The sequence below is a fragment of the Salvelinus alpinus genome, chromosome 27, assembly GCF_045679555.1.
Source record: "Salvelinus alpinus chromosome 27, SLU_Salpinus.1, whole genome shotgun sequence".
Classification (NCBI taxonomy): Eukaryota; Metazoa; Chordata; class Actinopteri; order Salmoniformes; family Salmonidae; genus Salvelinus; species Salvelinus alpinus.
In genome coordinates this window covers 31,630,513-31,652,958 of record NC_092112.1, presented here as the reverse complement: position 1 = coordinate 31,652,958, position 22,446 = coordinate 31,630,513, and the positions used below count along the sequence as shown (strand labels likewise).

Genomic DNA, 22,446 nt, shown 5'->3' with positions numbered 1-22,446 from the left:
AGGTTTTCATCAAGGATCTCTCTGTACTTTGCTTCGTTCATCTTTGCCTCGACCCTGACTAGTCTCCCAGTCCCTGCCGCTGAAAAACACCCCCACAGCATGATGCTGCCACCATCATAGGGATGGTGCCAGGTTTCCTCAAGACGTGACACTTGGCATTCAGGCCAAAGAGTTCAATCTTGGTTTCATCAGACCAGAGAATCTTGTTTCTCATGGTCTGAGAGTCTTCAGGTGCCTTTTGGCAAACTCCAAGCAGGCTGTCATGTGTCTTTTACTGAGGAGTGGCTTCCGTCTGGTCACTCTACCATAAAGGCCTGATTGGTGGAGTGCTGCAGAGATGGTTGTCCTTGTGGAAGGTTCTCCCATCTCCACAGAGGAATTATAGGGCACTGTCAGAGTGACCATCGGGTTCTAGGTCACCTCCCCGACCAAGACCCTTCTCCCCTGATTGCTCAGTTTGGCCAGGCGGCCAGCTCTAGGAAGTCTTGATGGTTCTAAACTTCTTCCGTTTAAGAATGATGGAGGCCACTGTGTTCTTGGGAACCTTCAATGCTGCAAAAAAAATGTTGGTACCCGTCCCCAAATCTGTGCCTCGACACAATCCTGTCTCGGAGCTCTATGGACAATTATTTTGACCTCATGGCTTGGGTTTAGCTTTGACATGCACTGTCAACTGTGGGACCTTATATAGACAGGTGTGTGCCTTTCCAAATCATGTCCAATCAATTGAATTTACCACAGGTGGACTCCAATCAAGTTGTAGAAACATCTCAAGGATGATCACTGGAAACAGGATGCACCTGAGCTCAATTTCAAGTCTCATAGCAAAGGGTCTGAATACATAGTTTTATTTTTAATACACTTGCAAACATTTCTAAAAACCTGTTTTCACTGTCATTATGGGGTATTGTGTATAGATTGCTGAGGATTTTAAAAAATTTGATCCATTTTAGAATATGGCTGTAACGTAACAAAATGTGGAAAAAGTCGAGGTGGGGCAGAGAAAAGAAAAAGATAGAAAGAAAATTTCATTTTAACATTTCTTTAGTAAAAAGACAGGTTCTGCTGCTAATACTGCCATCGTCATCGAGGCAGAGGACATGTACTGTATGTGTACACCATGTATCTGATGCTATTTGGCCAAAAAGAGTATGGCATGTCATCAGATACATGGGCTACATATAGTAAGACAGAAGGGCGCTGTTTCGCTCGCTCTAATGCTTTCTCCGGTGAGATAGTTTCATCGACTTGCGATTGAAGTGAAGTTGGCGGGTGCACAGTGTACTATTTATTTAGGATTGAATTATTTTGGCTGTACCCTATCTTTTTGAAGTGATTTGTTTGAGAATCAAATGAAAACATAATGACTAGTTGTGTTCATGGCACATTAAAAGGTCATGCATTTTTACAATTAAATGACATCTTTACTCTAAAAACCTCTGACTAACCTCTGCCCCGGGGCCTCCAAATCACTAAGTCCACCCCTGTTGACACCCTTTGAAGAAAGGGTGGAAGTGAGTGGGAAGAAATCACTGCAGATAGCTTATATAACTTGGTAGAAGCACTTCACCACCATCAGTGTGGGATCGGAGCAGTTCATTGAATCAGCAACCTACAAGCTGTAGTAGCCAGACCGGGCCCATGCAGACAGATAGACAGACAGGCCAGTGATGAGGGAAAGAGAGCCAGAGACACAGCACAAATAAGCCCCAGCAGAATCAAGACAGGATTATGACATGGCAGAGGAGCCAAGAATATCCCTCTCAGCATACAGAACAGTAAACAGACAAACCAAACACATAATACAAACCCTCAGATAAAGTCTATGGTGAAAAAACTAGAGTGTGTGGAAACTCTGGTTGTTTGGATACAACTCTACAACATTAGGAGTAAATATGTTGCGGGTTGAGAGTCATTCTGCAGCTGCAGTAATCAGACAGCTTGCAGTCATCTTCTGTAATGACTATCACAGTTACTTGCCTGCTCTAGCTACTAAAATCTTTTGAGATTCAAATGAGGGCTTACCTCTCCAGTTATCTGAATATTTTAAATATGATCATGCTGCCACAGGATAAGGAAAGAGGGAAAGAGAGAGAGAGGATTGCTGCCAGCCCTAACTATACCTACCACAGCACTGGAGCCTAGGAAAGCCCATTCAGTCAGAAATGATTGTTCTACACTAATGGCCTGGTCTGAAGGCTCCATTGCCTATGCTACGGATTAGGAAGGAACATTGTGGTCATCACAGTGTCATTAGCCAGTGTTCCTACAGAATCGTTCACTTCACACCCCTGTTTCTCCCTCCTCCTTGCATCCTTCCCTCTACGTTGGTCCGAGGCGCAGGTTGACGTTGATTGTCATGAATCTTGCCCTTGAGGCAGAACTAAGTGATTTCTGCTAGATGGGCCAAATGCAAAGACAATATTGGTTGTATCTTAAAATGTCATGAAAACAAAAGTTTGCTTTCTGGTCTTAAGTTATGGTTAGGGTTAGGCATTAAGGTTAACAGTGCTGTTAAGATTAGGGTTAAGGTTGGGGTTAGGTTAGGTTTAAGCTATGACTTTGTGGCTGTGCCAGCTAGTGACCAGTCTAAAGAGCTCCCTCCAGGGCAAGATCATTGACAGTAAATGCCAACCTGCGTCCGAGGCAGGGAGTAAAGTTTCTCCGAACCACGAGAAGACCTAATGGGTGACAGGACATTTTTGCACTACAGTACATTGATTATATTTGGGTTGATTATACATTGAGAAATCCCCTTAGTCCCTATATACCATGATTTAAACAAAAATAATAGGATAAGTGAATTAGCTAAAACATGTGCACTTAAAAAAAAGTAAAAAGTAAATAAATAAAGTGTCATTTTATAGATTAGGGTGTGTTAACTACACAAACAAGAGTTGTTGTCATAACCACATCCTTACACTAGCTACTTGATTAATTCAGGACCTAAATTCTATGTATCCTATCTATGTATGTCCAACATAACATTTAACCTTGACGGTCACAATCACAATCAAACTCCAGTTTGATGACAACAGCATCAACAGCACATTCAACACAATCCAAACAGTTTCTTTGTGTAAAAGACACATAAAGCATTGAAAAGTAAGGCAATGCAGCCAAGCCATTTTGTCAAATCAAGAGTAATTCCATTGTAGATTAATGGTGTGCATCTATCCTGGCCCCCATAGCCTTAACTTATAACGCGCACATGTTATTTAGAGATTATGACACATACTGATGTAGGATCTTAATTCGGTCACTCTGTTGCACAGAAACCTCCATACAATGCAGGAAAAGTCAAACTTGTAGTGTATTTTAGGTTTAAAAAGGCTTCTGAAGTTTGTAATTTCCACATTCAAATTGCAGACTTGATTTTCTCTTAACCTGAAGAAAAAAATGATCAACCCCTACAAAAATGTCCATTAATTATAATCCACAAAATAATTGACATTTCCTGCTGTTGCAGGATTATGTTCCTGCTGTAGCAAACTGGCTCAAATTAAGTTCCTACATCTGCACATAGCCACAGTACTTAGGGCTCAGACCTTGGCATTTTCAAACCTAATCCAGACACTTCTCCCAAATACATCCTCATAAATCATTCCCCCAAGACTTTCTATCTTTCACACTGAGCACTTTGTCTCCATGCAGTTTCTGAAAGATGCCTTACATGCATGTTCACTATGTTGGTAGCATTGTAGTTAAGCTGGCCTAGCACCAAACGACACAAGTCCTTATGCAATAGTTTTCTTTTTCCTTCTCTCAATGTAAGGGGGGAAATCCTACTGCAGTAGTCAAATGTTGACATTGTTGTGTGTTGTTGAAATGCTGTATGATAATTGCAAACATAAAAGGGGATGACTACAGAATTGTTTAATGAGCAGAAATTGTCTGGGCTACAACCATTGTAGAAATGGATAACAGACAATAAATACGGCATGGGTGTGTTCTTGCTGTTTTGACATTTCAGATGTGTGGTTTGGGAACAGTATGCCTGTTCAACCACAGTTTAGAATTGCATAATCTATGTGTATGTTGTTGTGTTGTGGTAAACCTGAACACGCAAACTGAACTATGCTGGTGTATCAAGGGGGAGACTTTAGTTAATCTGCTGCTTGAGTTGTTCTGACTTCGCTATGCAATATTCTAAATCAGTCATCATGTTCATTGGTTGTTTCACACATATTCTCATTACATTGTTTTCCTGGCAACTGCATCAGGTTTGAAGCCCATCCTTCGTATAAAAGTGAGGTGAAATAAGAACAAGTCGCCTATCACCTGCTACTCGTTAACAGTGTTTGTGTTTTTATATTCAGACACAGAGCATCAGACACCACATCAATACCAAACCTCAGATAATGACCTCATCACTGATGTCATCAATCAATGACCATGTTCTGATCTGAACAGTGAGTTGACACTCAAACTCACTGACAAAATTACAACCTACCACACATACAATAAGCATCAACAAATCACTGCATCAGACAGCCTGGTTTAAGAGTTAGACAAAACCATAAGCAAGGGGTTTGGTAAATTAAACATTGGTGGAGGTAATGACTTTCTCAGTGGGGCAGACAGTGAAGTGGTTAGACAAGTGATGATCAATCGCACGATAGAACACATACTAGACTCAGAAAGACAGCATTAAACAGAGATGACTTGTATACAGTAAGTACAGCAAGCTGAGTATTTCAAAAGATTAATCGACTATCCTGTATCATGAGTGTCTAGCGAAAAACCATTGAAAGTTATTGGAGGGTTAAGCATGTTCATGGATCATGTATAATGATATTGTAATCTGAATATTCAACAGTAGTGGTGTAAGTACGGGTCATAACAGCACAGCAAACCTTTTAGCTCAGTCTTAGACATGTTCTGAATATACCATTGCAATTCTTTGTTGTTTTGCATACTATTCTGATAGAAACAAAAGAACTACAACCAAGCTAGACAAAATTGCAGTGTAGTAAAAAGAGGCTGTAATATCTCCCTGTAATATAATGGCCAAGTAGTGAGGAATAAACAAAGAAAACAAGCAGAATCCACAGTCTCCCCATAGAGAACGTGTTACATTTGTTGATGCACCACAAACATTTAGGTCCACTGGAGGTGCAACGGGTTGATCTACTCAGTTTACTGTTGACATTCCACAGTTTATTACTGGCCTACTGTGTTCAACCCTTTTTTCCTTTATTGCTTTTTTATAAGAACATTTCAGCTTAAAAAAATCTAATTTTTTTTCATAGAAAATCTTTACAAAAAATCATATACAGTTATATTACACATATGATCCTCTGGCTTTTGTTTTGTTGAACATAAAGGACATTTTGTTATTTTGTTGCACAAAATGTTATAGAATATGCATTTAAACAACAAACATAGGTTAGCACAGCGTTGCAAAATAAGGATACACAGACTAAATATACAGAAATCAAATACATGCATCAATACATTACAGTGCCATGCGTACACAGTCATTTTGGGAAGTCAACGATTTAAATTGGCATTTGTCCCCATTATATTAAATGTTCAAACCTTCTTACTATACATACATGAGATGGCTTTTACAAAATGCAGTTACACCAACAGTTGCAGGTTTTGTAGCTAACCTATACCCATCACTTTGGAGTAACTATGTCTGGTTAAAAGTTATGAGATTCTCTCTTGCTATTTAGGCTTTAACGCTTAGGATTAATCATCACCACGGATAAGAGATTTGAGAATGAAATTAGGGATTTACCTTGTCATCATTTTTTACGTGAGAGATTCATTAATTGCTAACTTTCAGACAAAATGGCCGTCTTTAGTCTTTTGTGAGGAGGGTGATTTCTTGCATGAGGGAGAGGACCCTTTTCATCCCATTTATTTGACTAAAGGAGGAGTGTGAAAGCCCATGAGCAGGTGAAGCATTATCTTGATAACTAGCGAGCTACTGTTTCATACAGAAGCAGAAACTGCTTTTCGCTTCTTTACTTCAATATGTTGCTCTCAAGATGGTTAATTGTACTGACCATTTTACTCCTGTAAGCTTCTCTAACTTTTGGTCCAAACACACATAAAGTTGCTTCAGCTGCCCTCATAGCTTTAATTGCCCTTTTTGAGAGGTACTTTGGCCCTTTCAAGCAACATATAAAGACAGCAATGCCCTCTCAAGGTCATAACTTTCAATTAAGAATAACCTACGGACAGCCACATCCTTTTACATGAGAGGCATTCTGTTACATGCCACAAACCACCCTAAGGTGACGTATCAGAGGTCAGTGATAACTATCTCCTGCATTCTGACCTTGAGAGTGTCTGCCCTTACAGAGATCTTATCCAGCATCATCAGACTTAGCTTGATAATGCGCTTGGTTTTCCGACGGGGAGAGGGACTCCACTCTGGCCATTCTGGATAGTAGAGAGGCTACTAGAGGAGAATATTGATGTTCTCTGGAGATTTCTAAAGTACATCAAGCAATGGTCCATGAAAGCCATTGGAATGCTAATATACATCACCAATGGTTGTTTAAACAAGCATCATTGTGATGTATGGCATTACTTTGACGTTTGAACCAATAGGATGTCTTTTACATCATGATTTGATTTGACAGAATATCCACATGTACCAACAAATCGGCACCCACACCCATCCCGCTCTAATTATTTGGCACAATAGTCTTTCACTCAAACAAAAAGAAACAATGTATCTCTGATTAAATTATGACCTGTTGTATCCAACCCACCCAATCATTTATTTTGTTCATGATGATCCATAATCACCTCTTAATCATGGGACATTGAAACATGTGACACTGAAACGTGTTAAACACTGAAGATGCCTTGCCAACCATGATGTTCAGATGATTTCTCGACACACCTCATATCTTAGCCCAGTTAGAAAGGCAGTATGATCTTCAACCTCTGCAGTACTTCCTCCTTTTGGTTTTACTAGTTCAAAGTTGCCTTTTCCCTCCTAGTTAAGCCATCTGCTATGATTTCCTGAACATGCCTAACTCTATTAAGGGATCTGTTCAATCCGTATAGCAGAAGTTACAGCGTGATTGAAATTGAAAGTCAATGTTACCGCGTCAGCGGAGACTGCATTCACGGTAAACACTGCATATGTCAGCTCAATCTGAAATGACCTTTACATTTCTATGGTGCAATCTGTAACACTTCAGGGATACAGACTGAATGAAGCCCTAGATTATGTACCTTGCTGCAGTTCTACTCTAATTGTTGGCTAAGAACAGATGTGAGAATGGAAATAAAGCAGATATATCTGTCTTCCTGTAAAATGAACCTTGACAATTGTATCCACACAATGCAATGTGCAGGATAATTCTTCATAATGGACACAGTGTACGCCATCTGCCCAGTTCAGCTGTTCGCTCGAGTGTTAACCGGAAAGAATGGAATCTACTGTGGGTATGCTTTCTTTCTGTGTACTCTCAAACAAATTCAAATGTATACAGTCTGTCTGTCTGTCTGTCTGTCTGTCTGTCTGTCTGTCTGTCTGTCTGTCTGTCTGTCTGTCTGTCTGTCTGTCTGTCTGTCTGTCTGTCTGTCTGTCTGTCTGTCTGTCTGTCTGTCTGTCTGTCTGTCTGTCTGTCTGTCTGTCTGTAGATGATAAAAGGATTTAATATGACAAATTGTAGAAAACAATTTAGATAACTTTGACCACCATCCTGGAGGTAGACATTTCTCTCATTCTTATGCTACCATACTTTGCTCACGACACTGTAGATTTACAATTGTTAGAATAAGATATATTATCCCCTTACACATTACACTGTAAGTAAATGTATGATATTGTAGTTTCATCCTGGTTGTGTGCAAGTGTCTGTATGAACAGCAGAGGGAACCGTTTGCAGACTGTGCAGATAAGATACACTGTACCGTCCAGTCTGAAGTAGTAGCTGATCTATGGGTCTGATCTGGTCTCTACTCTAGACAGCATGGCTGCTGGCTGTCTAGCTGGGTCATGGCTGCTGGTCTATATCTCTCCCTCCCTCCTCCTTCTGAGGACTGGTCAGATTTGACCCCTCTGGCCCTTTGAGGGGCTACAACACATGGCCACCCTCGCTTTAGGACATGCTTCCAACACCTCACCCAACAATCACTGAAGACTGTCCCGCTGCCGCTCACTGCTCGCGCTCACCGACACACGGCTTCTCAGACGTTAGTCACATGATCAGGGTTCTCCCTGACTTCAATGCACTCTATCTCCTCCCTCTCCCTCACTCTCTCCCTCTCCATCATCTCCCGCTCTCTCTCCCGCTCTTTCCGTTTTGCCCGTTTCTTCTTCTTGTGCCTTTTTTTAGATGGGGGAAAAAACGTTAGAAACACAGGCAGGATGAGGAAACAGTGCAGCACTGTGCAGCCTGCGGTGAGGAGGGAGCACTTGAACAGCGTGTAGGTCAGGTTGGAAGGCACAAACACCAAGGGCAACATCCCGATAACGAAACAGCAGGCGTTTTGTAAAATGGCCGCCCCGTGCTCCTCCAGCGAGATCTTAATGCACTGGGTCCTGGTGTGCTCCGTGGCCAGTACAAAGGTGTACAGGTGGGGTGCACAGTGATCCATGGCAAAGTTGAGAGTATAAATAAGGCACAGGATAGAGATGCTGTCCATATGTACATTCCAGAGGGTCATGAGGCCCAGGACCCCCAGCTCTACGGAGGTGACGGTCAGGATCAACCAGAAGTTCCCCAGAGGGTTTATGACCAGGAAGAAGGTGAGGATGAGGATGGTGAGCACGCTGAAGGCCGATGTGAGGATGGGTGAGACCACGGAGGAGCTGTAACGGTCCATGTAGACGAAGGTGGGGTTGAAGACGATGAACTTGATGTTGTTGATGAGCGAAAGGGGGCGGAGCCTCTCAAGCAGTTCCACCACCTCCTCCCGTGTCTTCTCCGTGGTCCTCGCCACCAGGTACATCCTGGACGCGATGATCTCCATTTCATCTCCATCTGTCTTGGACAGAATGATGTCCTCCATGAAGTGCTGATACTCCGGGCTGCGCAGGAAGGAGCCCTGCAGGATGGTGATGAAATCACTTTTGGTCGAGGCGCTCACATTCACTACCTTCAGATACTGAAAGTAGTTATCCATCCAGGAGATCTTGTTGAAGCCGTGGCTCAGCGTTGTGAGGTGCTCCTGCACCGTGGAGTTCCAGTACTCGATGGGCTCATAGATGTAGAAGCCGATCACAGGGCTGTAGTTACTGAAGTACTTCTGCTGGGTCGTGGCGTAGGACACACTGGGCGTGTTGCTGGCTAGGAGATTGACGATGTTGGATCCATCACTGATTTGTAAACATCCCATGAAGGAGAAGGAGGCGTAGATCAGGTAGAGGATGACCACGAAGGGCTTGACGTAGGTGTTGGTGATCCACTCCGTGTAGTGCTCCCTCAGAAAGTGCTGGATGAAGTGGTTTTGGTAGGGCACGACCTCGTGGTGCGTGACGTGGTCATGGCCGTCGCTCATCATGGTCTTGAACCAGGTGGGCTGACGGTCCAGGTACTCCACTGAGGGGATCTTACAGCAAAACACACTGTGGTAGCGGTTCTGCTCCAGCTGACCAGCGAACACCAAGCAGGAACCGTAGAAGGAGAACACGTAGAAGTAGTTGACCAGGACGGCCACGCACATGCTCTGGCAGAAGATCTTCACCGACTCAATGTTGGTGAAGGGGCTGGCACCCATGCCGAAGGTGATGATATAGAGGGAACTGGTCATGGTATAGCACACCATCACGTCGGCGAAGGCGTCTGCCACGCGCTCCTTGAAGGGAAGGCTTTCTCGAGTTCTTCTCCAGCCTGCCAGGAGCTCAAACACTCCTTTGGTTCCATGACCTGAAATGACAGGAACACATACTTTGTCAATGCCAATGCCAGTGAATACACATTAGTCAATTTCTGTTAATCAGTTTTAAAATGATACCATATAGCACATGCATTGTAATACTGAAGTAAAATATTTAAAGCAGCAATCAGCAGATAAAACAATAACAAAGCGTTAATTCGCCCCTGTTTCGGTAAAAAGCAGATGGATGGGGCTGGAGATATGTAACCACTTTCAAATTCTTAGACACAGCTATGGATGCAAGAATTAACCATCCATGATATCAACATGATAGTTTCAACCATGTTTTGATGCTATAAAGCATTTGTTTACATTTACTTTTGTATGCTCAACCCTAAACTCTGTTACCTGGTAATACATGGCAGACGGTCCAGGAACAACAAGGGAAACATAACGGACAATGCCCAAGGACTAGTCAGCCTTTCCACCTCTGAGGGGCCACAATGTATCTCTCCGTTTCAATAGTCAGTCCTCTGGATACTGTATGTGTGATAGAAAAGTACTAAATGAACTATAAATGACTCTATAAAAAGGAATCCTGTCTTATTTACATTGGTCTCATCCCCCACATAAGACTTTAGATGCTGTGACACCCTGTGGAGATTGGGCCTTGGTGGTCAGGTTACTATAAACTTGGTATTGTTTGATTGGTCAATGGTTGTTGGTTTTGGGTTGAAAAGGTTACACCTTTAGATGTTATAAATGGAATTAAATGCCTTTGTTCTGTCTCTTATACTGTATCCAGTACATGGAGGAAGGTTGTATGATCAATTCTCATTTTCTAGGCTTCTAGGCCTCTGGCCTAGTAGGCATCTCTCTGATCATTCTTAGAATAATGCCTAGTAATGCTTGTTAATGCTTTGTAACTTAATCTTTATGCCTTGTATGTGAATCCATTCATTTTACAAATTAATTAAAGACACTTGTATTTAGAATTAAATTCTCAGACATTTCTTGATTGCCTATTACTGTAACTCAACCATAGTCTCTTTGCATTTTCCTATTTCTTTTATGGAATCGGATAAAAATTTCAATAGGCTAATTGCATAGTCTTATTATGAGCCGCATGTGAGGTGTATATAATATGCATATATGATCATTATTACCCCCACTGCTCATTGTGGAGCAAATATTGGAGCAAAACAAGCTTATATTTGGGGTTCTGATGGGGTACGACAGTTGAACATAGCTCATGAAACATTTCTAAGTTATATTCTTAAAAAATCAATTGGTACATATCATTAATTAACAAATCCAAAAATTGATGTAGCAACTGCAGATTGCCCCTTTAAATGCAAAAGTACACAAGTTAAATCTGTGGAATTGCTCATGAGCTATAAAAAGAACCGGAAATAGACGCACTCGGGGGATATGCTCCATATTCACACACACACACACACACACACACACACACACACACACACACACACACACACACACACACACACACACACACACACACACACACACACACACACACACACACACACACACACACACACACACACACACAGTAGTGACGGGTCACAGCCATATTACTATTTGGGAGCTGCCTGCCGTGAATGTGTTGGCTTTTGAACAATATAATAAATGTAACACTTTTCCATCTCCTAAATATTTCAGTGGGAGTGATGGATTTGGCCCATCTACATGATGTGTTCCACACTGTTTTAAATATTTCCTTAAAAATCTCCATGGTTGGGTCCTTGCTCTCAACGGCGTCATACGTTTTGACTAATTTGACACAAGGAAAAAGAAATACTTAACTATAAAGGATTACGCCGAAATGAGTGAGGTGGATTGAATTTGCTTGCTTTTTAGATTTAGATTTACTAAGCTGTGGTACAAGTCAATGAGTTATTGTCAGTTCATTTAGAAGGTGTGTGTGGGAAATTCAGGCTGCATACAGTACATGCAGCAGTTAACAAAAAAATAAATAAAGGGACTGTGTCAATGCAAATAGTCCGGGTGGCCTTGCCACGAGGTAGCAGAGAGAACAGTCTGTGACTTGGGTGACTGGAGTGTTTGACAGTTTTTTGGGCCTTCCTCTGACACCACCTAGTATATAGGTCCTGGATGGCAGGAAGATTTGCCTCAGTGATGTACTGGGCTGTATGCACTACCCACTGTAGAGCCTTGCGGTCGGATGCCGAGCAGTTGCCATACCAGGAGGTGATGCAACTGGTCAGGATGCTCTCGATGGTGCAGCTGTAGAACGTTTTGGGTATCTGGGAACCCATGCCAAATCTTTTCAGTCTCCTGAGGGGGAAAAGGTGTTGTCATGCCCTCTTCGGGACTTTCTTGGTGTGTTTGGACCATGATAGTTTTTTGGTGATGTGGACACCAAGGAACTTGAAACTCTCGACTCACTCCACTACAGCCATGTCGATGTGAATGGGGGCGTGTTCAGCCATCCTTTTCCTGTAGTTTACGATCAGCTCCTTTGTCTTGCTCACATTAAGGGAGAGGTTGTTGTCCTGGGACCACACCAGGTCTTTGACCTCCTCCCTATAGGCTGCCTCATCGATAGTGCTGGAGTCGTGCTTGGCCACACAGTCATGGGTGAACAGGGAGTACAGGAGGGGACTAAGCACGCACCCCTGAGGGGCCCTCGTGTTGTTGCCTACCCTTACCAACTGGGGGCGGCCCGTCAGGAAGTCCAGAATCCAGTTGCAGGGGGAGGTGTTTAGTCCCAATGTCCTTAGCTTAGTGATGAGCTTTGAGGGCACTTTGATGTTGAACGCTGAGCTGTAGTCAATGAACAGCATTCTCACATAGCTGTTACTTTTGTCCATGTGTGAAAGGGCAGTGTGGAGTCCGATTAAGATTGCGTCATCTGTGGATCTTTTGGGGCGGTATGCAAATGGAAGTGGGTCTAGGGTTTCCCAGATGATGGTGTTGATGTGAGCCATGACCAGCCTTTGAAAGATCTTCATGGCTACCGACGTGAGTGCTACAAGGAGGTAGTAATTTAGGCAGGTTACCTTTGCATTATTGGTCACAGGGACTATGGTGGTCTGCTTGTCTCGAAGCGAGCATAAAAGGCATTTAGCCCATCTGGTAGGCTCGCGTCACTGGGCAGCTCGCGGCTGGGTTTCCCTTTGCATTCTTTAATAGTTTGTAAGCCCTGCAACACATCCGACAAGCGTCAGAGCCGGTGTAGTAGGATTCAATCTTAGTCCTGTACTGACGCTTTGCCTGTTTGATTGTTCGTCTGAGGGCATAGCAGGATTTCTTATAAGCGCCCGGATTAGTGTTCAGCTCCTTGAAAGTGGCAGCTCTAGCCTTTAGCTTGGTGCGGATGTTGCCTGTAATTCATTGCTTCTGATTGGAATATGTATGTACGGTCACTTTGGGGACGACGTCGTCAATGCACTTATTGATGAAGCCGGTGACTGAAGTGGTATACTTCTCATTTCCATTGGATGAATCCCGGAAAATATTCCAGTTTGTGCTAGCAAAACAGTTCGGTAGCGTAGCATCTGCGTCATCTGACCACTTCCGTACTGAGCGAGCAACTGGTACTTCCTGCTTTAGTTTTTGCTTGTAAGCAGGAATCAGGAGGATGGAATTATGGTCAGATTTTCCAAATGGAGGGCAGGGGAGAGCTTTGTATGCGTCTCTGTGTTTGGAGTAAAGGCGGTCTAAAGTTTTTTGCCTCTGGGTGCACATGTGACATGCTGGTAAAAATGAGGTAAAACAAATTTAAGTTTGCCTGCATTAAAGTCCCCAGACACTCGGAGCACCGCTTCTGGATGATCATTTTCTATTTGCCTATGGCTTTACAGTGGGGCAAAAAAGTATTTAGTCAGCCACCAATTGTGCAAGTTCTCCCACTTAAAAAGATGAGAGAGGCCTGTAATTTTCATCATAGGATTTTTGCTCACCGTTCTTGTGATCATTTTGACCCCACGGGGTGAGATCTTGCGTGGAGCCCCAGATCGAGGGAGATTATCAGTGGTCTTGTATGTCTTCCATTTCCTAATTATTGCTCCCACAGTTGATTTCTTCAAACCAAGCTGCTTACCTATTGCAGATTCAGTCTTCCCAGCCTGGTGCAGGTCTACAATTTTGTTTCTGGTGTCCTTTGACAGCTCTTTGGTCTTGGCCATAGTGGAGTTTGGAGTGTGACTGTTTGAGGTTGTGGACAGGTGTCTTTTATACTGATAACAAGTTCAAACAGGTGCCATTAATACAGGTAACGAGTGGAGGACAGAGGAGCCTCTTAAAGAAGACGTTACAGGTCTGTGAGAGCCAGAAATCTTGCTTGTTTGTAGGTGACCAAATACTTATTTTCCACCATAATTTGCAAATAAATTCATTAAAAATCCTACAATGTGATTTTCTGGATTTTTTTTTCTAATTTTGTCTGTCATAGTTGAAGTGTACCTATGATGAAAATTACAGGCCTCTCTCATCTTTTTAAGTGGGAGAACTTGCACAATTGGTGGCTGACTAAATACTTTTTTGCCCCACTGTATATAGCTTGTTGAGTGCGGTCTTAGTGCCAGCATCGGTTTGTGGTGGTAAATAGACAGCTACAAAAAATATAGATGAAAACTCTCTTGGTAGATAGTGTGGTCTACAGCTTATCATGAAATGCTCTACCTCAGGTGAGCAATACATTAAGACTAACTTAATATAAGACATTGTGCACCAGCTGTTATTGACAAATAGACCACCTCCCCCACCCCTCGCCTTACCGGACATAGCTGTTCTGTCCTGCCGATGCACGGAAAACCCAACCAACTGTATATTATCCGTGTTGTTGTTCAGCCACGATTCGGTGATGTCACGCCCTGGCCTTAGTTATCTTTGTTTTCTTTATTATTTTTGTTAGGTCAGGGTGTGACATGGGGGATGTTTGTGTGTTTTTGTCTAGTCGAGGGTGTTTTGTAGTGTCTAGGGGGTTTTGGTAGAGTTTATGGGGTTGTGTTCAGTGTAGGTGTCTAGGTATGTCTATGGTTGCCTGAGTGGTTCTCAATCAGAGACAGCTGTCTATCATTGTCTCTGATTGGGAGCCATATTTAAGGCAGCCATAGGCATTAGACGGGTTGTGGGTAATTGTCTATGTGATGTTGCATGTTTGCACTCAGTGTTATAGCAGTCACATTCGTTTTGTTATTTTGTATTGTTTGTTAAGTGTTCTTCATTATTAAAGGGAAGAATGTATTCTAATCACGCTGCGCCTTGGTCCTCTCTTTCACCTATAGACGATCGTGACAGGTGAAACATAAGATATTACAGTTTTTAATGTCCTGTTGGTAGGATAGTCTCGAATGGAGCTGATCCAGGTTATTCACCAGTGATTGCACTTTGGCCCACTCGCCGACAAATACTCACAAGGCACCCTGATCTCCGCCCACTGTATTTCCTTATTTTCTTCATGCAAATGACAGGGTTTGGGCCTTGTCTGGGAGCAAAATGATATCCTTTGCGTCAGACTCATAAAAAAACCATCTTTGTCCAGTTCGAAGTGAGTGATTGCTGTTCTGTTATCCAGAAGCTCTTTTCGGTCATAAGAGAAGGTAGCATCAAGATTATAAACAAAATAAGTTACAAACAAAGCGAAAAGACACAAAATAGCACAATTGGTTAGGAACGCGTAAATCGGCAACCATCCCATCTGGCGCCATTCTTCATTTCCTGCGTATCTGGCGCCATTTCCTACATATCTGACATGAAAACACATTGCATTTCTGGGTAGGATTGGAAAACCCCTGGGTTACATTAACGTGATTTATGAGTTGCAGGTGGGGAATGGATAATAGTGTTGGGCCCATCTGGTAAAATATCCCCAGATAATATCTCCACTAGAATGACTGCGAAAACAACTCTGTTACCAAAGCCTTGGTCTGATTTCACCAAAGACCTGCCAGAAAAATACATTATTTAAAAAAAATTTTTTTACAGCATCTTTGAGATTCTCTTTGTAATGAAAAGCACTATCTAAAATAAATATATTGTTATGTGCATATACAACATACAAAATCAGTCAGGCTGACAGAGACAAGGTTTCCACTCAGATAAAATAAAAATTGATATAGTTAGGGCTATTTTGAATTTGAGCTGTACAGCACAGGCATTCATGCCTACCATGAATATATGAATACTAGGTATATACTGTACATTGAAATTACATGACATAGTTTGTAGGCTAGAGTCTCTGAGGCCTAATACCCAGGAAATAGCCTGCAGGTACAGACAGGATCTGACTCTATAGGACTTCTGGCTAATCCTCAGCATCATCATCAGGTGCATCCCTGGGCTCTCGCTCTCTCTCTCTTAACAGAAACGGGACTGAATGAGCCTCCATACACAGACCAAAGTGACACACTTTCCACTCCACTGAACCCCTGACAGGTCCTTTATCATTAAACTCCAGTTAAATGAATGATTGGGTTAAATAATACACATGCATAGAGGCATTAGAAGGGCAGGCGCAGTATAAAAAGGTGCTTGTGACTCAGCCGGTCGGTCCTATGCAACAACAACATCAGTCAGAAACAGCAGCGGCTCTGATAAATACAGTGTATGTTATCACTCCCCTCAGATGCTGCTAATATTCGTTAGCTACTGTAAATGTGAAGTAGGCCATAAGTAAGCTTGAGGACACAAATGTGTTTGTCTCCTGCATGGATCTATGAATCACTGTTGCATTCTAGTAGTGCCAGGCTGGCCGAAGTCAGGAGCACTGCTGGCTGCTTGATTCATACAAGTCTGCTGCTCTGCCTCCTTCTGACACCATGCCTGCATGCTCACTGGGGCTGCTGTGTGTGGAACAAGATGAAGCTTGAGGGAGGACAATGCGCATGCCTGTGTTGCAGTAACTCAAACAAGGGAAAGCACCAGGAAGAATAAGCAGGGAAGGTGGATGGGGAAAGGAGAGGAGGGAAGGGTATCCAGGGAGGGTGGATGGGGAAAGGAGAGGAGGGAAGGGTATCCAGGGAGGGTGGATGGGGAAAGGAGAGGAGGGAAGGGTATCCAGGGAGGGTGGATGGGGAAAGGAGAGGAGGGAAGGGTATCCAGGGAGGGTGGATGGGGAAAGGAGAGGAGGGAAGGGTATCCAGGGAGGGTGGATGGGGAAAGGAGAGGAGGGAAGGGTATCCAGGGAGGGTGGATGGGGAAAGGAGAGGAGGGAAGGGTATCCACCCTCCCAGTAAGGAAGATGCTCAATAATATACACTGCTCAAAAAAATGCTGCGTCTGTCAGCGTAGTGTCCAGAGCATGGAGGCGCTACCAGGAGACAGGCCAGTACTGTACATCAGGAGACGTGGAGAAGGCCGTAGGAGGGCAACAACCCAGCAGCAGGACCGCTACCTCCGCCTTTGTGCAAGGAGGAGCACTGCCAGAGCCCTGCAAAATGACCTCCAGCAGGCCACAAATGTGCATGTGTCTGCTCAAATGGTCAGAAACAGACTCCATGAGGGTGGTATGAGGGCCCGACGTCCACAGGTGGGGGTTGTGCTTACAGCCCAACACCGTGCAGGACGTTTGGCATTTGCCAGAGAACACCAAGATTGGCAAATTCGCCACTGGCGCCCTGTGCTCTTCACAGATGAAAGCAGGTTCACACTGAGCACATGAGCACATGTGACAGACGTGACAGAGTCTGGAGACGCCGTGGAGAACGTTCTGCTGCCTGCAACATCCTCCAGCATGACCGGTTTGGCGGTGGGTCAGTCATGGTGTGGGGTGGCATTTCTTTGTGGGGCCGCACAGCCCTCCATGTGCTCGCCAGAGGTAGCCTGACTGCCATTAGGTACTGAGATGAGATCCTCAGAGCCCTTGTGAGACCATATGCTGACACATGCACATTTGTGGCCTGCTGGAGGTCATTTTGCAGGGCTCTGGCAGTGCTCCTACTGCTCAAAGGCGGAGGTAGCGGTCCTGTTGCTGGGTTGTTGCCCTCCTACGGCCTCCTCCACGTCTCCTGATGTACTGGCCTGTCTCCTGGTAGCGCCTCCATGCTCTGGACACTACGCTGACAGACACAGCAAACCTTCTTGCCACAGCTCGCATTGATGTGCCATCCTGGATGAGCTGCACTACCTGAGCCACTTGTGTGGGTTGTAGACTCCGTCTCATGCTACCACTAGAGTGAGAGCACCGCTAGCATTCAAAAGTGACCAAAACATCAGCCAGGAAGCATAGGAACTGAGAAGTGGTCTGTGGTCACCACCTGCAGAATCACTCCTTTATTGGGGGTGTCTTGCTAATTGCCTATAATTTCCACCTTTTGTCTATTCCATTTGCACAACAGCATGTGAAATTTATTGTCAATCAGTGTTGCTTCCTAAGTGGACAGTTTGATTTCACAGAAGTGTGATTGACTTGGAGTTACATTGTGTTGTTTAAGTGTTCCCTTTATTTTTTTGAGCAGTGTATTTATCTAGTTTTCTGTTTTTAAAGTGACTCGCTCTGAGGTATGGTGGTATCTGTCTTCGCTGTTTGAAACACAGAATGCAGGACTATGGAAGCTGGTACAAGCATTTCGCTACACTCACAATAACATCTGCTAACCATGTCTGTGTGACCAATACAATTTGATTTGATTTGATAGCTCACCAGTAACAGGTTGTAGGCAAAATATAATAAATAATTGAGCACATGAGGAATAGCTCTTCTTTTGTTCCTCATCATTCTGTACAGGTAGACTTAGGAACAAAGTGAAGAACAAGACCGTTTTGAGATTGCATTCGATCCATTTCTGCCTCTGGGCAAAAACTTGATCGTACTGATATAATACTGTTTAATGAATACACACTTGGAAGATTACAGTTTCACCTTGATTACCTAGAGGCTTACTTTGAGGCTACTTAAACCCTTTACACTTGTGGGAATTGGCCTATATGGATAGGGCTAAATGGAAATATCTCTTACAGAAGAAATACGAAAAGCATATGCATAAGCATAGTATCAATTGAAAGGGAAAAGTTTGGAGATTATAGAGAAATTATTAGATCAAAGTTGAGGACACAACAGTTCACCTGACACAAGATCCAAACATTACACTGTTGATTTGATGTGTATTTTACACATACTGTACTTTACACCGCATTAGATAACAAAATCTGATACATTCAGTAATATGATGAGAATATTTCTGGAAAATGTGGGGTAGGTGCAACATAAGACAAAACAATTACAAGGGTTTGAGTAAGAGGACTTACTGGTGTCTCCAAGTGGCCACACACCTCTCCAAAGTGTGCACAGTTCCTAAGTAATTTCAATGCACTTTAATGACTCAAAGAAGAGTCTTCAACTATAAGGTGCTCTCCTAGCTGTGCCGTTGAGGAACTACAACAAGCACACTTGTAGTTGTTTTGTTAGGAAGACAACTCTGCTGCATCCACGCCATCACACAGTTACTTCTGTTGTTTACGCAATCCAAAAACTGCCCATTATAAATTGCAATCTGTGTGACGTGGGCATCATTTGAAAGCTTCGATTGTTCGATTGCCAACATGACTAGCTAAGCTATAAAATACAATCTGACAGTGTTAGTCTTACACAGGGCAATTCAGAGAAACAGATCTTCATTTTGGAGCACATAGAAAGTAGTGCATTCAGTTGCGCGTTCCGCTGAGAATTCTCTTCAGAATAGACAAACATAAGCTCATTCTGTTCAGAACCATCCAGGGTATGACGCCATGTTATCTTGTCGACACTGTATATGACATGAGTTTTATGATATGGAAATGTGAAGTGCCCATTTGGACTCAAGGGCGTTTGGCTTGCTTGTATGACATCGAAGTGATATGTATTATAATCCTCAAAGTCTAATCTTTCAAAAATGTATATCCAGCATTCCCCTTTCTCAGACAACAAAAAATGTGTGAAAGCCCAATAACCGAGAGGGATGGTGGCAACCTCTTGTTGCACGCGGTGCTCAAGTTCAGAACGTCTGTCAGTCAAAACCCATACAGCGCTGTGAAGCGTAGAGCCAGAGCTCTGACGTCATTTATAGCCACTGCGTTCCAATTTAGGTGCTTATCAGTGCCCAAATCTGCCATTTTCAACCAGAATACTGTTACGAGTGTAAAGGGCTAGCGAGAAACAACAAAGTAAAGCAGGGAATATAACAGAATTAAAATTAAGGGATGAGAGAACTTTCAGAAACAACATATTCATGACTGTGATCTTCAATCAGGCAGAGCAACCTCAAATAGTTCAGGAGACACTGTCACATCCAATATGCAAACAATGTCTGACAAGCAACGTCTGAAAGAACCCAAACTCCTCAATCAAACATGAGGTGAAAAACCAAATACACAAGTCTGAAACCATGACCGTTCAATGCTAAATCAGCTTTCCCCTAGACAGAGAACGTTATTCTCAGACTGTTCAAAACCGAAAAGCCAAATTGTAGCTTACAGCACGCTTGCAACTGCATAAGCTTCAGAGAGAGGAGTTGATTTGCAGTCCACAGGCCTTCCCATCCATGTCCCTCGTGGGCTGTAGAGCCATACTGTTGGCAGAACATACAGTACAGTATGTGTGGAAGGCCTAGCATGGCTTCTGCCAATAAAACAATTAAGCAAAACCAGTGCCTCTTGATCCTTCACAATCTCATTTTAATGACTGTCCTATGGCCATAGGGACAGACAACCGCTAGCCATACAGTCGTACACATTGTGACCGTCAGGACAGCCATCTCAGTACATTTAGAGTCAAGAGGAATAGGCTACAGCAGGGATGGGCAACCCTTTTGTAGGCATGCGGACCAATACAATTTACTGTTGAGAGTTAGAATAATAGAATACACAAGGATCAATTTCAACATTTGGTTGTGCATCATCAGTCACTTAATTAGCCTATGTCGGCAAAAACATTTCATATTGGTAAGTTAGTCTAGCGGCCAACTATCGAAACTTGTAGTAAGCATGGTCGAACTACCGACCGGGGTGGGGCCCATTGATCATCAGTTATCATATTAAAAACTGCAAACATTTGCCTCCACCATATGGCAAAATGTGTAGAATTGCAGGAAATTTGCTGTAAAACTGTCTCCCACCCCCATCAAAGTTGCCATTCCCTGGGCTATAGGGATGCACACCTGCCATGCTCTCTCAGGAGGAGAGAGGCACTTTATGTTGTAATCCCAGACATTATCTAAACGTCCCATTCTCACGATGCTGCCTGCCACCGTACGTTCTGTTCCGGATGGAGAGAGGACATTCACGTTAAGAACAAGATCACTTTATTGGTCAATTGTCAGTTCAAAAATGTGACTTCCACTTTTAGCCCAACCTCTTCGAAAGACACATACAGGTTTTTGGAGAGGTGCTAGGGGCTGCTACACGGGGTGCCCAGGGATTTTTTTATTTTTTTATTTAACTAGGCAAGTCAGTTAAGAACAAATTCTCATTTACAATGACGGCCTACCCCGGCCAAACCTGGGCGACGCTGGGCCAATTGTGCGCCTCCCGATGGGACTCCCAATCACGGCCGGATGTGATACAGTCTTATCTGCTGAGGGGAGGCCCAGCCAGATCTGTTGTTGTGGGGGGATTGGGGTTAAGTGCCTTGCTCAACTGCAAAACTTCAGGCAATGGTATCTAGGATTTGATACTTGCAACCCTCCGGTTGCCAGCTCACTTCCTGACAGAATTTTCCTTCCGGACGCAGGATTCGAACTGGCAACCCTTTGCTGGCTTGCCTCTCTAACCGCTAGGCTACCTGCCGTCCCCGATCGCCGAATCGGAGCAGCGTGCCATGCGGCAGTAGCCAACGGTGTCTCAGGAGGAGGTGGTTAGATGAAAGGTTGTACCTCATTTCCACTGCAGCTCCCAGACAGGTACAACATCCCACTGAGCTTGAGGGGGCAGTTTGTCAAAGGCCTCTGGTGGACCATTTCAGGCACGACAAAGGACTTGGAACAATTATTGGCAGGATGGAGGCCTCATCCCCGAGCCTGAGTCGCATCGGCCCAAGTCATTAAAGCAAATTACAGCTCTTAAACTTCAATGGCACACAGGCAGAAAACACATCAATCTCAGATGAGGAAAACACCACGCCATTGATTTTTTATTCGCATACATTTTTCACAGGTGACGTGACAGAGCAAACATTGGAAATATAGTTCTGCTTTCTTCGAGAATGTATCAAACTTGATAAAAAGACAGATGAGTAGTGGCATGTAATAAAGAATGTGGCTTTGCGGAATTATAGCTTACCTACATCGAAGTAAACTAATGTCAAATCAATATCCTGACAAAATCTAAAATAAAATCAGGTGTTTAGATAATGACCAACTTTATAATCTGTTTGTATCATTTTATTTCCCTCTGAGCAACAAACTAGCTCTTGCTAGACTTTTGAAACATGTCTAACAATAGGAATTCGTTAAGCTACAGATAGTGATTTCCCAATGCTGTCTACTCTGAAATGTATTTTTTCCAGATCCTGGCCTAGTTAGCAGCAGTCGTTCTCTCTGTAGGTGAGCTAATCCCTCTGCAGTGGATTACAGATGCAAGGAGTATAGCCTACAATACTATATAAATGAGAGAGGGAAGCCCTGATAACAGACACACAAACACAAGGCAGCCTAGCTAGTCTACACATGGGCATCACATGTGGTTCCAGAC

The 22,446-nt window shown here is 43.4% G+C and overlaps 1 protein-coding gene across 1 annotated transcript in view; it reads right to left on the bottom strand.

Annotated features, from left to right (window-relative positions):
* Positions 1-6,637: 6,637 nt before the first annotated feature.
* The window catches only part of LOC139556384 (patched domain-containing protein 1-like), a 34,954-nt gene continuing 19,145 nt past the window's right edge, over positions 6,638-22,446 (bottom strand). The window contains exon 3 of the mRNA XM_071370289.1: positions 6,638-9,845. Coding sequence (XP_071226390.1) covers positions 8,164-9,845 — 1,682 coding nt within the window. The 3' untranslated portion in view covers positions 6,638-8,163. The remainder of the gene's footprint in view (positions 9,846-22,446) is intronic.